Raw genomic sequence first — 17,206 nt, 5'->3', positions numbered from 1 at the left:
GTAAAGTGATTTCTGCTTGCGGATGCATGAAAACCCTAAATGTTACAAATACACAGGCACAAACTGTTAGAATAAGTGAATTCGGCAAAGTTGCAGGATATAAAATCAACATACAAAAATCAGTTGCATTTCAATGCGCTAACAACGAACAATCCAAATTAACAAAACAATTCCATTTACAACAATCAAAAAAGAATTCTTAGGAATTAACCGAACCAAAAAAAAAAAAAAAGAAAGAAAAAAAAAAGGGAATAACTGAACCAAGGAAGAAAAATACTTACTCACTAAAAACTACACAACATTGCTGAAAGTGATATTTAAGCAGAAATCTCAATAAAGTGAGGGATAAGCCATGAAAATATCTGACCGCACTGTCCAACATGGTAGCTACTAGCTACACATGACTACTGAGCATAAGAAATGTGGTTTAAGCTGAGATGTATGCAGAATGTAAAATATATACTAACTCTTTTACCAAAGAATGTAAAATATCTTAATAGTTCAGTATATATTACATTTTGAACTAATATTTTGAATACTCTGTATTAAATATTAAAAATGTTAAAAACAAGGGCACCTGGGTGGTTCAGTTGGTTTAGTGTCCAACTCCTGGTTTCCGCTCAGGTCATAATCTTGGGGTCCTGGGATCAAGCCCTATGTGTGGCTCTGCACTCAGTGTGGAGTCTGCTTGAGATTCTCTCTCTCTCCCTCTGCCCCTCCCCCCACACTCTCTCTCTCTCTAAAATAGATAAATCTTAAGAAAAATTTAAAAACATTACTGGATTAAAAGACATAAATAAAAGGAAAGGCATCTCATGTACATGGATTAGAAGATGTATCGTTAAAATGTCAGTATTAACCAGAGTGACCTAGAGATTCAATACAGTCCCTATAAAATTCCAACTTTTTTTTTGTTCAGAAAAAGAAAAATCCACCCTAAAATTCATATGGCATTTCAAGGGACCCCAAATAGTCAAAACAATGTTGAAAAGGGTGAAAAATAGGAAGAACGGAAGGCTCATATTTTGTGATTTCAAACTTACTACAAAGCTACAGTAATCTCAACAGTGTAGTACTAGCATAAAGACATACAGACAAATGGAACAGAACAGAAAATCCAGAAGTAAGTCCCTGCATATATGGTTAAATGATTTTTGTCAAGAGTGTCAAGATTATTCAATGGGGAAAGGACAGTCTTTTCAACAAAAGTGCTGGGAAATCTGGATATCGCATGTGAAAGGATAAAGTAGATTCTCACCTTACACCATATACAAAAATTAACTCAAAGTTCAAAGACCTAGGGGTGCCTGGGTGGCTCAGTCGTTAAGCATCTGCCTTCGGCTCAGGGCGTGATCCCAGAGTCCTGGGATCGAGCCCCACATCAGGCTCCTCCGCTGTGAGCCTGCTTCTTCCTCTCCTACTCCCCCTGTTGTGTTCCCCTCTCTCGCTGGCTGTCTATCTCTGTCAAATAAATAAATAAAATCTTTAAAAAAAAAAAGATCAAAGACCTAAATGCAAGAGCTAAAATTATAAAGCTCTTAAAAGCTTAGGTAGACTGCTTCATGATACTGAATTTGCCAGTGTTTTTTTGGGTCTGACACCAAAAGCAGAAGCAGACAGAAAAAGAAACAAAGAAAAAGAAAGAAAAAGAAAAAAATAGATCATATGTTGGATCACAAAACAAGTCTGAACACATTTAAGAATTCTGAAACCATATCATGTGTTGTTCCGGCCACAATGGTATGAAACTAGAAATCAATAATAGGAGGGAAACTGGAGAAAGCACAGATATACAGAAATAAACAACACACTCCTGAACCAACCGGTCAAGGAAGAAATCAAAAGAGAACTCAAAAAATATCTCGAGACCAATGAAAATGGAAATATAGCATACAAAACTTACGGGATACAGCAAAAGCAGTTCTAAGAGGGAAATTTATAGCAATGCCTACAAGAAGAAAAAAGAAAGAGCTCAAACAACCTAACATTATACATCAAGGAACTAGAAAAAGAAGAACAGACTAAGCCCACAATTAGCAGAAAGGAGAAAAGAAGAAGGTTAGAACAGAAATGAAAGACTAGAAAGATCCATGAAACTAAGTGTTGGAGTTTTGAAGAGATAAACAAAATAGAGAAACCTTTAACTAGACTAACCGAAAGAGAGAACTCAAATAGTTACAAATGAAAGAGGAGACATTAAAACTGATACCACAGAAATATAAAAGATCGTAAGAGACTGTTACCAGGAAATACATTCCGACAAATTGGATAACCCAGAAAAAAAAAAAAAAAGGATAAATTCCTAGAAACTTACAACCTACCAAGACCAAATAATAAAGAAATAGAAAATCTTATCAGACCAATAGTGAGATAAGAAGTAATTAAAAACCTCCCAACAATGAAAATATCAGGACCAGATGGCTTCACTGGTGAATTCTACCAGACATTTAAAGAAAAATTAATGCCATTTCTTCTGAAACTCTTCTAAGAAGTTGAAGAGGAGGGAACGTTTCCTAATTTATTTAATGAGGCCAACATCATTTTCAGACCAAAGCCAGACAAGAACATTACAAGAAAAAAAAAATTACAGACTAATATCCCTGATGAACACAGATGCAAAAATCCTTAACAAAATACTAGCAATCCAAATTCAACAATACATTGAGAAACTGTACGCCATGATCAAATGAGATAGCTCAGCCATAAACATACATATATGTAGTCAATGAATCTTTGACAAGGGAGTCAGGAATTCACAACGGGAGACGACAGTCTAATAGGTGGTGTTGGGAAAATCGGACATCTATACATTAAAGAAAGAGATTGTACTAGGATCTCACACCATACATAAGAATTCATTCAGATTGGATTAAAGACTTAAAGATAAGACCTGAAGCCATAAAATCCCTAGAAGAAAATATAGGGGGAAAGTTTCTTGACATTAGTCTCGGCAATGATTTTTTGAACATGACACAAAAAGTATAGGCAAAAAAGCAAAAATAAACAAGTGGGACTACATCAAACTAAAAAGCTTCTGTACAGCAAAGGAAACTATCAACAAAATGAAAACACGATTTACTGTATAGGAGAAAATGGATACATCCATAATGGGAAATAGTATGGAAGTTCATAAAATAATAAAAAGAACTACCATATGATCCAGTAATACCACCTCTGGGTATATATTCACAGGAAGTGAAATCACTATCTCAAAGAGACCATGCACTCCCATTTCACTGAAGCACTATTCCCAACAGCCAAGATACAAAAACATCAGCGCTCTTTGATGGATGAATAAAGAAAATGTGTGTATATATTCAGCCTTAACTAAGAAGGAAACCTTGATATTTGTGATAACATGGACGGACCTTGAGGGCATTATGCTAAGTGAAGAAAAGTTAAACAGAGAAATACAAACAGCATATGATCTCACTTATATGTAGAATCAAAGAACAAAACGAGTTCACAGATACGGAAAACAGATTGGTGGTTGCCAGAGGCAGTGTGGGCGAAATGGGTGAAAGAAGCCAAAAGGTACAAACTGCCAGTTATGAAATAAATAAGTCATGGGGATGTAATGTACAGCATGGCAACGACAGTGAATAATACCGTGCTGTATGTTGGAAAGTTGCTAAGAGAACAGATCTTAAAAGTTCTCACCGCACACAAAAAAATTATAACCATGTATGGTAACGGATGTTAACTAGACTTTTTGTGATGATCATTTTGTAATACATGCAAATGTCAAATCATTATGTTATATTCCTGAAACTAATGTAATGCTGTATGTCAATTATACCTTAATAAAAAAATTTCTTAAAAATGCAGGTCTAAAAACCCAAAGCCAAGTTAAACCAATTATGTTTAGCAAAGTCAAAAATCTTGTTACATTCTTGGAAAACTGACTTTGAGATTACCCGGTTCAAACCCCTACTGTCAGAAAGAGGAATCACTCTTTCTTGCTGTGTCTCTCTCTGTTCAACAGACTGTATCAGTGCTCACCAGGGATCTGCTTAGTTATTTTCAGCTTTTTCTTTGTTCGAAAGCTTCAACTGGTCTTTGTTATATTCAGCCTAGATTTGTATGTCGCACTTATTGGACCAGGTCTGCCTACTGGTCAAACACAAAATACCATGTGACTAGTCTGAGAGTATATTTTTTAAATGTATATCCAGCTGGTCCTCCCTTTCTGAGTTACACGTATCCATTTCCCTCAATTCTTTCCACAGAACCTGTTTTCCAGGCCCTAGGCCACTTTGGCTGTTTTCTTCCTGAAAGACTCTGCCCATTACGTGAATCACCTTAAATCAAGCTTTTCTGAAATCTGGTGTTTTTTGTACAAAAAGACATAGCATAGTCATATAGAAGTTCTATTTGTTCAGTTTCCCTCAGTAACCCAAGAAATTAATACTGCAGATAAATTTTTAAAATTTATTCTCGAAGAATTGCCTCAGCTTTCTCAATGAACAATGGCAGAGCATTCTATCCATACCTGCTGCTATGACTAGCTGACAATAAAACCTCCTCCAAATTCAATATTATTAACATTTGAAAATAGCCAACTACATGAATTTTTTTCCCTCACATGCTGCTTATAACTGGAGTTTTATACTACTTACAGACCAAAGGGTATTTCAGGGTATGAATAAAAACTAAATGTACTTTATTCTACCTATCAATGATAACATTTACAAATGTCACTGGCCTAGGGGTACCTGGGTGGCTCAGTTCGTTAAGCATCTGCCTTCCACTCAGGTCATGATCTCGGTCCTGGGATCAAGCCCCGTGTCGTGCTCCCTGATCAGCAGGGAGACTGCTTCTCCCTCTCCTCTCAGCTCCTGCTCTCTCTCTCAAATGAATAAATAAATAAATAAATAAATAAATAAATAAATAAATAAATAAAATCTTTAAAAACAAACAAATGTCACTAGTCTAAGAATCAATAAAATAACTGGGTGAAATCTTCCAGAATTAAAACAGCAGTTAGATTCTTTTGAGTAGACCAGAGTTTAATAATGCACTTTGACATTTTTCAGATAAAATAAAATTGGTTTTGCCTTCAAATATTAAAATAATACCCTAATTAGCAATAGAGTATACATTGAAAGTAGAAAACAAATATATTTTGAAAAACATTACTATTTACTTAGAAAGCCTCATAAATATCATATACTTATATAAGTATTAATGGCACTCTTAAGATTTTCCAACTATAAAATTTTGAACTCAGTTTATATTTCATTTGTAAAACATCAAGCATTTTTTAGTGTCTCAAACTTTTTAGAAAGGCAATATCTAAAAGAATCCCTATTTAAATTATTTTATAATAACAGACTTTTAAACTCATTTTACTCTAATTAAAATTATTTAATTTACAGACAAACTGGTAAGTAATGAAGCATAGTCCCAAACATCAGCTGGCATTCACTTATCAAAAAATGGATTTTTGTTTGCTTATAATAACAGGGTGTTTTTAAGAGGGCAATATTTTCTTCTATTTTGAGAAATGCACACTGAAAAAATCATGTCATTGACATATCAATTATTCAGTTTGCAATCCATATTTATATACTTTAAGCCTATTAACGTTGACATTTAAAAATAGTTAAGATGCTTTATGATACTTCATAAATTATACCACCTGTAAAAAACCCCCAATTTAGAATCTTCTAAAATTAGAATTTAAGATAATTAGAAATTTAGATAAAATTTTAAAAGAATATACATGCAGGGGTGCCTGGGTGGCTCAGTCGTTAAGCGGCTGCCTTCGGCTCAGGTCATGATCCCAGGGTCCTGGGATCGAGCCCCACATCAGGCCCCCTGCTCACCGGGAAGCCTGCTTCTCCCTCTCCCTCTCCTCCTGCTGGTGTTCCCTTTCTTGCTGTGTCTCTCTCTGTCCAATAAATAAATAAAATCTTTAAAAAAACATGCATATATGTATTCCTGCATAGTATCTACATACATGTGGTATACACATGTACATATGTGTGTACGTGTGTGTGTGTATGCATAAACACACAGTTTTCTTACCCCGGAACTTATCTCCGTGCCTCTTGGTTGACTTTGCTGTTGCTTATGGTGTCCCGTCAGCAAGCCTCCAGCAGTCAGGTTTGGAAAGCTCTGAAGATAAGCCTGTGACCCTGAGAAATTTCCTTCTGTCTTCCCCACCGAGGCTGGCTGTTTCTCCTGAGTATTCCCGTGCCCTGGCCCAGCCTGTCCAGCAATGTGCTGATTTGGAAAGAATGGTAATATGCCCATTCCAGCTGTTACCGTTGTTTGAGTTGGAATCAGATGAGATGCTGTAGTGAACCACAAATGCAAGAAGCTTTTGGTTAGACAAGAGCCATTCGCAACAGTCCTCCGGTTGTGTTAACGTCTGGGGGAAATGTGGAGAAGCCTATTCTGTATCTGTTAGAGAACAGTTACACTCAGGTGAAGTCAGTATTGTAAAGTAGCAGGTTCCTACATGGAAAAGCAAAAACCTCTAGCAGTAATCCTGCATTTCTTATTTTCAACAACTTCCAGGATAATATCGAGGATATTTTTTAACTCTAAGTCTAACTTTCAAATTTTAGAATGTGAGAGCAAATGTATGTATTTTTTGGTACTTAAGTTATAGCAGGTGCCTTCTTTTTTATGCTCAATCACTGTAAATCGCCTGCTTCCATATTTGAAGGGAATAATTAAATACGTCTTCAGTTAAAAAAAGTTCTCTGACACTTAAAAATTGGTAAAGTTAAATCCAACAGTAAATCTGATCGGCTGACTTGCACCAGTTCATAATGGGTGGCTGTGCGATCTTTTCCCAGCTCCCGCATTCAATGTCTTCACGTGGGTAGCGTGCAACCGGCTATGAGTTGTAGTGTTTACACAAGGAGCTCCACAAATGCTACAGAAATCAAGACTATTTTTTTTAAACCCAGAGAGCTGGTTTTTAAGCATCAGCACACCACTGGTTTAAAAAACGTCAATATTTGTGAATAGACAGGCACCAAATTTAACACAAAGTTTTACATTTTTATTTACAGGAAATAAATTCTGGAAGAAATGAAAGTCTTAATAGGAAAATTCTGAGCCATTCCATGTTTTAAAAATCTGTACTTCAAAATGAAAAGAGCTCATTTTGAGAACTACTTTAAGTCTAATTCGTATTTTACAAATTCACTACACAAATCGCTTTAATTATCTCTAGTCCTAAATACTTAGAGGTGGTTACTTAAGTTCAAAATTTTAGCAATGTATTTATTTGGACACTGACTTTTCAATGTTCTTAAAGCAGTGCGTGTGAAAGCAAATGGCCTATTATTTAATCCAACACAAATAATAAACATTTGCATAAGCTTCTAGTGATACCAAATTTAATATTTAGAACAGGCCTCACCATACCATAAAAGTTTCTACGACTGTCCGTATCCTAGTTCAACTTCCGCGCAGTCAATTCCAACAGTCGGAACTGATGAACTCAATCATCTGACTCATCGGTTCTACGTAGAGGCTAAATATGCTACCCGTATTTAACTGACTTTTTAAATTATTATTATTACTGGTGGCCCTTCTGTTTTCCCAGCATAATCACTTCAAACAAATTTCAATTACACTTCAAACTGAAAGCACCTTTCGAAATTGCATTCAAATAAGAAATCTTGGTATAATACACCACACGCCTCTTGTTTTTCTAAAAAATAATGGTTTTGTTTAAATTTGTCATCTTTTCAGAAGCACAATGTACACATGTCACTATTTTTCTTCTACTACTAGTTTGGAGATCTCATTTAAAAAATATCATAATCAAGTAAATAATCAAAGTTTACATCAAAATACCACATATTTCCTTAAAAGCTAAGCGTTTCTTATTCAGGCAAAAATTACATGGATACCTATGTAATATCTTGTCAACCCAGCGGGCAGCCTGTCAGCCTCAAAGGGATCTATGTCTTTGCCTCATGCTGCTGTGAACCTTCATCAAATATTAAAGCATATCCAACAGGGAAAGGGTGATCTTGGCATGGAAGCAAGTCCATCAATAACTTATCAATAGTTCTCTAATATTAAAAATAGAAAAGCCAAGAGGGCTCAAAATTTTAAACGACTGAATAAAACTCAACTTTGACCTTTCTGTAAATAAAAGCAGAATACAGGTAAACCATCTTTAAATCTCAAATCTGTTTACTGATTTCTCAGTAAATGCATATCATTTACTTTTATGTGCTTCTCCATGATGACCCAACTCTGTTTTCAAAGGAAGTGCTGACCCTATCCCTACTGCGGTTTGAAGTACCATGCCTGGGGGATCTCCAAGTAAGCCTGGTTTCTGCAAAAGAAGAAAAGAAAGTAAGACTTCTGCCCGTGGCCATGGGGTATCATCTCATGAAAAGGCTACACATGTGAAAATTCATCAACAATCTGACCAGCAGCCTGAATCTAGAAAAGGAATGAATTCAACTCAAAAGAAAAAAAATAATTCCATACTTACGTTGTTAGTATGAATATTTTCAAACTTCATTAATTGTTGCTGTGCCAGTGGTACATGAGAAAGATTCTGGAGGAATAAATTGGAAGTATTACCCATAACTGTGCTCTGTGAAAATGATAAAGCATTCCATTAGTTTAACTTTGGAAAGCTACTTGTCATAGAACCCAATTCATTTTAAAGTTCAATTCTCCAGTTGATCTGAGCAAAAGCTACAACTTCTCAATATGACAGTTTCCCACTTTAGGCAACACTACCTAATTCTTTTAATAATATACAAGATGTGACCACGCAGTCATGAAACTAACTCCACATCCTCTCCTTTTTTTCTTTCATCCTTCTTCCTCCTCCCTCCCCCCTTTTTGGCTTTCATTTCAATGTCATTCAATCATTTATTTATTCATTTAATCATCCAACAAATATTTATTGAGCACTTTCTTTGTGCCAGGCACCATGCTACATAGTGAGAAATGCAAAATACGACCTGTCCTCAAGGATCTTAGAGGCTCCTGGGGAAGGGAAACGTCAATTATAAAAACATAGAATTACAAATGGTGATGAGCACATGGAGGAAACGCAGGAGCTAGGAGAACAGTTGGGGATTTGATCTAGATTAGTAAATTCAAGGAAGGTTTCCCTGAGGAGCTAACTCTCACGTGGAGACCTAACGGCTGTGGAGAAGTAACTGGGCTCCGTCTGGGGGACTCAGGTGGTGTTGGGGTGGGGAGCATTCCAGGCAGAAGGAACAGCAGGGGAGCAAAGACCTAAGGAGAGGAGATCAAGGGCCTCCGAGGACCAAAAACAGGCCACTGTTGCTGGGACAGTGATGCTCAATGAGCACGACAGGCAGGAGAGGCCAGCTTGGACAAGCCCTCCGGGCAAAATTACACATTCTAGTCTTGATTCTGAAATAAAGAGAATATCATCAATACTCTGAACTCCCCTCTCATGTCACTCCTCACACCTCACTGTGATTCACATTTGTTTTCTATATTTGTTGAAATTAAGAACAAGGACTAGGAACATTTTTGTTTGGTGCTATAGCCGCAGGGACCGGCAGAGTGGCCAGTACAGGTCGGATTCTCAATAAAATATGTGGAATAAATGAATGAATAAAGACCCTATAATGTATAAGGTCCTACGTTAGATTCTAAGAATGAAAACAAAATAAAAGATCAGCCTTTCCCTTAAAAAGCTGCATTTAGGACTAGATGCTCCTTCAATCTCCATCAATCATCTATTACGCATTACGTTGCGTTTGTAACTAGGCTTCTATAGAGACACAGCCCTCAGCAGCACCTGAACGTGACGAGCACTGCTCATCTCCAACATTATGTTTACACATACAAATACATTTTAAAACACTAATCTGAAAAAAGTACAAAAATTATTTTTTATTCTAATAGGAATTATGTTTATACAGATTAAAGTTTAAGAATTAAGAGTTCATGTTCATTTATTTTTTTCTTTCTGTAAACAGTTTAAGACCACATAAGACTTGTTTTTCACCACTTATTTCTAGAAGAATATACCACAAAATACACTTCCTTCCCTTCCTAATGCCTTATAAACAGAGATCAACAGATGGAACTATACTGCTTGGACCAGCTTAATTTGATCTCAGGTACTCATTATGTTTTCATGTAGCTATAGTTATTACTAAGGATTTGTTTAAAAAACAAAATACTCGTTTAACTTCATGAGAATTTTAAACTTTAAGAACAAACAAATGAGTCATTCCAAGTTTTCATACTGCATTATTCAACACTATTTATATACCTGATGTGTTTTATTCAAATGCAAAAACGCGGGGGAGATGGATGGGTTCATCAGATGGGGCAAGCTGTGAGGTGTTCCGAGAACTGCTTTAAGAAAATAAAAGTAAACATTTCACTTTATGATATGATAAAAACAAACTCCAAAAAGGGCAAATAAATATTTTTTAAACTTAACAAATTCATCCAAAGTTCAATGATATAGTGAGCTTGCCATTGTACAAAAAGTGGCAAGCTCCCTTTCCTGTGGTTCAAACCTAGAATTTTATTGAAAATTCCAACACCTCCTATCATCATAATAAAACACCAAACCTAGCCTTTCCTTTCTCCAGTGCTTAGAGCAACTAAACTAATTCTTTTACTGAGTAAAATACTAATTGGACCCATGTTATTTGCTCAGTATTTTTGTTAGGTGTTTGGGATAATTTGGCAGGGAGTGGGGGGTGGGGGAGGGAAGGCCAAGATATAGCCTTTTCCTTTGAAAAGCCTGCAATCCATTTAAGAAGAGAATATATATACAGAAAAATATTTACATCACAAAAACAAAAGAAACAGTACTGTACAGAGTTGATAAAAAGAATAAATGGTAACCACACTTTCTAACAAGTTTGCCTGAGTACAATTACCAGAGTATATATCGAAAGAGATGTTTTCAGAACAGGGCCACCTGGGTGGCTCAGTCGTTTAAGGGACCGACTCATAGTTTCAGCTCAGGTTGTGATCTCAGGGTCGTGAGATTGAGCCCACGTTCAGCTCTACTCAGTGTGGAGTCTGCTTAGAGTTTCTCTCTCCCTCTGGCCTTCCCCACAGGCAGACACACACTCTCTCCAATCAATCAATCAATCAGTCTTTTTTAAAAAGGGGGGGAATGTTTTCAGAATAAATGGTATATAGACAAAAAGGACCATGAGGCAGAAAATATATGAAGTAATTTCATCTAATTATTATAAAGCAACTGGAAATGGTCATAGAAAGCACTTCAAAAAACATTTAATTTCAGGGCGCCTCGCTTGCTCAGTTGGTAGAACATGTGACTCATGCAACTCTTCATCTCTGGGTTGTGAGTTCAAGCCCCATGGTGGGTGTAGAGCTAGAAGGGAAGGAGGGAAGGAAGGAAGGAAGGTGGAAAGAAAGGAAAGGGAAGAAAGGGTAGAAAAGGAGGAAGAAAGTGGAAGGAAGGAAAGAAGGAAAGAAAAAGGAAGAAAGAAAGAGGGGAGAGAGGGGGAGGGGGACGGGAGGAAGGAAGGAAGAGTTGTGTTGTTTTAAGGAAAAAAGGGGGGTAAAATATAAGTGTCTTTAAAAAAAGCATTTAATCCAATGATCAAAAATATTTGGATATTATATATATAATATATAACATCTCTACAAGTTTATCCCATGTTTTCGAAAGTACATTTCAAGTTTTATTACTTGCTAAACCAGTCCATTTCATCTTTGGAAAAATGCCCATTAGAAAGTGCTTTCTTTAGAATGAGTCCATTTCACGACTGGTGGTAGGAAGATTAGGTCATCAGCATCAGTTGTTTATAAAGACAGACTGTTTATTAGGAAAGAGGGATAAAGACGGGCATTTCATAATGATAAAGAGGTCAATTCATCAAGAGGATACAACAGTCTTAAATGTGCCTCAAATAACAAAGCTTCAAAACATATAAGGTAAAAATTTCTAGAAGTGAAAAAGTAGACAAATCCACAATTATGGTTAGAGCTTTCAACACCACCTCCTCTCTTTTTTCAGTTAGTCACTGTATGTTGTTACAAAACATTAATATTTTTTCATGGCTTTAATGAATACAGTATTTCCCAATTTAGAACAACAACCACTGAAATCAAAACACTCTGAAAATGTCTACAGTCTCACATCTAACTGCCCTTACCCTTAGTTCTTGGTTAGGTCTCCCATTGTGCCCCATTCTCCCTTCCTCAAGAAGGCCTGAACAACAATTTCAATCAACATGATATACAAAGGACTAGAATATGTCATGACCAAGTGAGGTTTATCCTAGGAATAAAAAGTTGGTTTAACACTGAAAAATCAATGTAATTCATCACGCTAGCAGACCAAACAAAAACAAAAAATACATATGATCATCTCAGTTAGTGGAGAAAAATCACTGGATACATTCCAGCAATTATCATGATAAAATCTCTTTGCAATAGAGAAATAGAAGGCAAAGTTCCCAGCTTGAAAAAGAAAATCTGTGAAAAAGTTATAGCTGGCATAATAAAAGAATGAATGCTCTCTCCTTAAGGTCAGAAACAAAGCAAAGATGTCCACTCTCACCAGTTCAATGCACAAACTATGCTGGAATTTCTGTCTATTGCAGTAAGGCAAGAAGTAGAAGGCATACACATTGGAAAGAAACAAAACTGTGTTTATTTGTGGATTATATGATTGTCTAGTTAGAATATCCTAAGAACAAAAACCTACAAGAAATAATAAGCTAGGTTTGCAAGATATGATACATACAAAATCAATTGTACTTATATATGCTAGCAACATGAAATTAAAAATCGAAATTTAAAAAGCAAAACTACTTAAAATCATACCAAGAAACATAGAATACTATGGATAAATCTGACAAAATATGTGTAAGATTTGTACCCTGAAAACTACAAATTACTGCTGCAACAAATTAAAGACCTTAAATAGAGAAATGTACCGTATGTATGGCTCAACCTCAAAACTGTCAATTCTGCCCAAATTAGTATATAGATTCAACACAAGCCCAACCAAATTACTGACATTTTTCATAGAAATTGACACGCTGGTTCTAAAATTTATATATAAATTCAAAGGACATAGGATAGGCAAAACAAATTGAAAAAAAGAAGAATAAAGTTGGAGGACTTACACTAACTGACTTCAGGACTTATTACAAAGCTACATTTATCAAGACAATGTCGTACTGGGATACAGACAGACATTAGATCAATGGAATAGAAGGGAGAGTCCCTAATAGAGCCAGGCATACATAGTGAACCTCACTGGAAGTTCAGTGGGAAAAGGGTAACCCTTTTTAACAACTGATGCTGCAACAACTGTAAAAAAAAAAACAACCTAGAACTTTACTTCACACCACAAACAAAAATTAACTCAAAATGAACCATAGCTCTAAATATAAAAGGTAAAATTATAAAACTTGTCAAATATGAGAGAGCATTTAACGACCTTAAATTTTGCAAAGATTTCTTAAATCTGACAAAAGATGTACAAATTATAAGAGAAAAATAATAAATTGGACTTCGCCAAAATAATAAGTTTTGTTCTTCAGAAGACATCATTAATAAAGGACATCTTATGGAGTGAAAAAATATTTGCAAGTCCATATATACAACAGCAGACTTGCATCTAGAATAAAGAACCCTTACAACTTAAGAAAAAGATAACACAATTTTAAAATGTGCAAAACACAAAGATACTTAAAAAGATATAAAGATGGTTTATTAGCATATTAAAAGGTGTTCAAAATCATCAGTCGAAAGGAATACTCAAAACCACAGTGAGATAGCACTACGTACCCAACGGAAAGGCTAAAATTAAAGCACTAACATGTCAAGTGTTGGTGAGAAGACTGAGCACACTGCAGCCCTAGACAGTGATGGGTGAGAATGCAAAGTGGTTTAACCACACTGGAAAACAGCTGGCAGTTTCCTGTAACTTAAACATACATCTACCTTATGCCCCAGCCACTCCACAACTAATTTACTGGCGAGAGATAAGAGCGAAGGCTACATAAAGACTAGTATACAAATGTTCAAGAAATTTTATTTGTAATAATCCCAAACTAGAAATAACCTAACTGCTCATCAGCAAATCAATGAATATGCAAATTGTGGAATGGGATACTACTCCTCATTAAAAAGAAAAAAAATTATTGATACATGCAGCAACATAAATGAATCTCAATAAGCTGAGTGAAAAGAAGCCAAAGCGTACATACTGTGTGATTCCATTTACAGAAATTTCTAGAAAATACAAGCTATAGTGACAGAAATCAAATCAGTAGTTTCCTGGGGATGGGGGAGAGAGAGATTACAAAAGGCCAGAAGGAAACTTTTGAGAGTAATAAATATGTTCATTATTTTGATTATGGCGATATACATATGGGTATATACATATGTCAAAATTTATGTATACTTATGATTTTATACATGTCAAAACTTATCATTTTTTACACCCGAAATATGTGCCAATTAAAGGCAATTATGCCTCAATAAAGCTGTTAAAAATATAATTTAGACTACAACATATTGTACACTACTTAAAATTTAAAATGTACACACACACATATATAAAGAAAGAAGCCTAGGGGCGCCTGGGTGGCACAGCGGTTAAGCGTCTGCCTTCGGCTCAGGGCGTGATCCCGGCATTCTGGGATCGAGCCCCACATCAGGCTCCTCCGCTATGAGCCTGCTTCTTCCTCTCCCACTCCCCCTGCTTGTGCTCCCTCTCTCTCTGGCTGTCTCTATCTCTGTCGAATAAATAAATAAAATCTTTAAAAAGAAAAAAAAAAGAAAAAAAAAAGAAAGAAGCCTAGAATATTTACACTGTATTCTATTTTTTAAGGTGGTTAAAAGGTTTGGATTGAAGAGAAAAGATCGGTATGGTTAGAGTAACATAACCAAATCGGGGCTGGGAGGAAAGTCAATCTGACGGAAGCGCACAGATGAGACAGAAAAGGCAGACAAGAGTAGTCAGGAATTTACAGACCAGACCACATGTGAGTAACCAGGTATGTGCGAGTTGTGGAACAGAGACGTAGAGGAAGGGGATTCATCTGTAAACAAATACTTAAGTCCCTTACATTTTAAATAACAGCGTTGTTTTAGGTACATGAGATGAAGACGATGTAAATCTTTGCAATTACGGAACATACATTCTAGTGGGAGAGACGAACTCTAATCAAGTAAACGTGTGAGTTATGTGAAAAATAAAACAAGGGTATAAATATAAGCATATTACATATACTACATATAATATAAACATAAGGAATTACAATTCGTAGCTTCCTCACAGCCCTCTGTGAGGAGCTCAAAGTGTAGTAAGGGATAGACTGACGATATAAAGGACATAGTGAAGGAAAGACCGATGGAACTTATTGGTTAATAAGCAGCTCTTGTCTTTCCTGAACACCAAGAAACGTCCATACAACCTCCAGATGCTTTGCGTGTGTTCGAGCGAGGTAGATTTCATCCCCCTCCCTTGCTGCCCACACAAACAAAAAGCCATACTTGGTGAAGTAACTTCTCCATCAGTGTATGAGTAGAACATCTTATTTAAAATTGTGAAACTAGGGGCGCCTGGGTGGCTCAGTCAGCTGTGTCTGCCTTCGCCTCAGGTCGTGATCCCGGGGTCCTAGGATCGAGTCCTGCATCGGGCTCTCTGCTCAGCTGGGTGTCTGCTTCTCCCTCTGCCCCTCACCCCACTCATGCTCTCTCTCCCTCTCTCAAAGAGTAAAATTTAAAAAAAAAAAATTGTGAAACTTGCACTAAACTTGCACTATACATTCTCAGCTGAAAAGAAAAGACAAAAAGCAATACTGGAGGGGAGTTACTGAAGAGAGCAGAGCCTAGGTGTGGCCTATACTTTCTAAAAGACCCAAGAGCACGATATACTTCCTTTAAACACTAACACAATCTCGGATTGCATTAACAGAAATATAATGATCATAGGACAGAAATCTCACTGCATTCTGTGCTGATCAAAACCCACTCACAGGATATGCTCATGCCTGTGTACACCATATTTCTGGACAACCCAGAAAACCTAGGCTAATATCTACAAGAGCACAGCTAGTTGGGGAAACTAGAGAGCATTTCTTAGGACACGTTGTGGAAAGTCAAATACAGAACTGTAATCTCCGAAGAAGGTTATGAGGTGTAGAAAAAAATACTAGAACTCTCGTTCATATTTACTTTCACCTTTAAATAAAAATATTAAGCTTTATCATTTCTTAATATATGGGTTAACAAGGGTGCATTTATATAACTGACATATAATTGATACATACAGTGTATATATTGGAGCTCTGCTCAAAATTTACTGACAGTGATGCATAGTCAAAAAATAAATAAATTTCAGAAAGACCATTGACTTGGAGAATAGAAGACAGGGAAAACCAAAAAAGTGACTAAGTTTTCATGATAGTGGTCTTCAAATATTATTAGAAGTCTTTTCTTATGGAAAAAGCAATAGACTTATTCTGTATTTCTTCAGAGGAAGAACTAGAAAAAGTAACTAAAATTTGAGGGTTTACCATCTAATATAGGAAAAAAAACCTCATTATTAAATTTGTCCAACTAGGGAATAGGTTGCCTTGGGAAATAATGGGCCTTTTCTGCATTGAGTGGTCAAGGCATAAAAACATATCTCTATACCATTAAAACTGTAGGAAAGATATCTGATAACATAATAGTCTGAGCCAGAAAACCTTTAATGCTGCTTCTTACACACAAATAATTGATGATTATAGGACATACTTACTATGAATATTGTTGTATAATAAAAAATTTAACTGGTCTTTGTCCCCAGTTCCTTAGAATTTTCTGAGTGATAGGAGTATCTTTGTTATGCTAACGGAGTGACTCAAGGTGGGCCCTTACATGGGGCTGGTCAATGCCAGAAACACCAACCATGTGATTAGGGGGCTGGGGCCTTGGGTCACGTGGTATCAGCCAGCCCTCCTGATGTCCAGGGAGAGAAAGGAAACTGGAGGCTCAGTTCACTAACAGCTGATCAGGCCTACCTAATGAAACTCCAATAAAACTCTGGATGCCAAGTTTAATTCAGTGGATGTCCCTGGTTGGTGAATGCACAGATGTGCTGGGAGGGTAATGTGCTCTGATTCCAAGGGAAAAGAGCATAAAAGCTCTGCATTCAGGGTGCTCCTAGACCTAGCTGTAAGAGTATCTTCACTTGGCCGTTTCTGAGTTGTAGCCTTTATAATAAAGCTATAAT

The 17,206-nt window shown here is 36.3% G+C and overlaps 1 protein-coding gene across 1 annotated transcript in view; it reads right to left on the bottom strand.

Annotated features, from left to right (window-relative positions):
• RAVER2 (ribonucleoprotein, PTB binding 2) overlaps positions 1-17,206 on the bottom strand; it is a 130,690-nt gene that overhangs the window by 33,826 nt on the left and 79,658 nt on the right. Inside the window, exons 8-11 of the mRNA XM_034641376.1 lie at positions 10,250-10,335; positions 8,474-8,539; positions 8,200-8,311; positions 6,031-6,299 (exon numbers count right to left, since the gene is read on the bottom strand). Of these exons, the coding sequence (XP_034497267.1) occupies positions 6,031-6,299; positions 8,200-8,311; positions 8,474-8,539; positions 10,250-10,335 (533 nt within the window). The remainder of the gene's footprint in view (positions 1-6,030; positions 6,300-8,199; positions 8,312-8,473; positions 8,540-10,249; positions 10,336-17,206) is intronic.

Source organism: Ailuropoda melanoleuca, chromosome 2, assembly GCF_002007445.2.
Source record: "Ailuropoda melanoleuca isolate Jingjing chromosome 2, ASM200744v2, whole genome shotgun sequence".
Taxonomy (NCBI): domain Eukaryota; kingdom Metazoa; phylum Chordata; class Mammalia; order Carnivora; family Ursidae; genus Ailuropoda; species Ailuropoda melanoleuca.
Note: the sequence above shows the minus strand (reverse complement) of the source record. Positions and strands in the feature narration are given on the sequence as shown.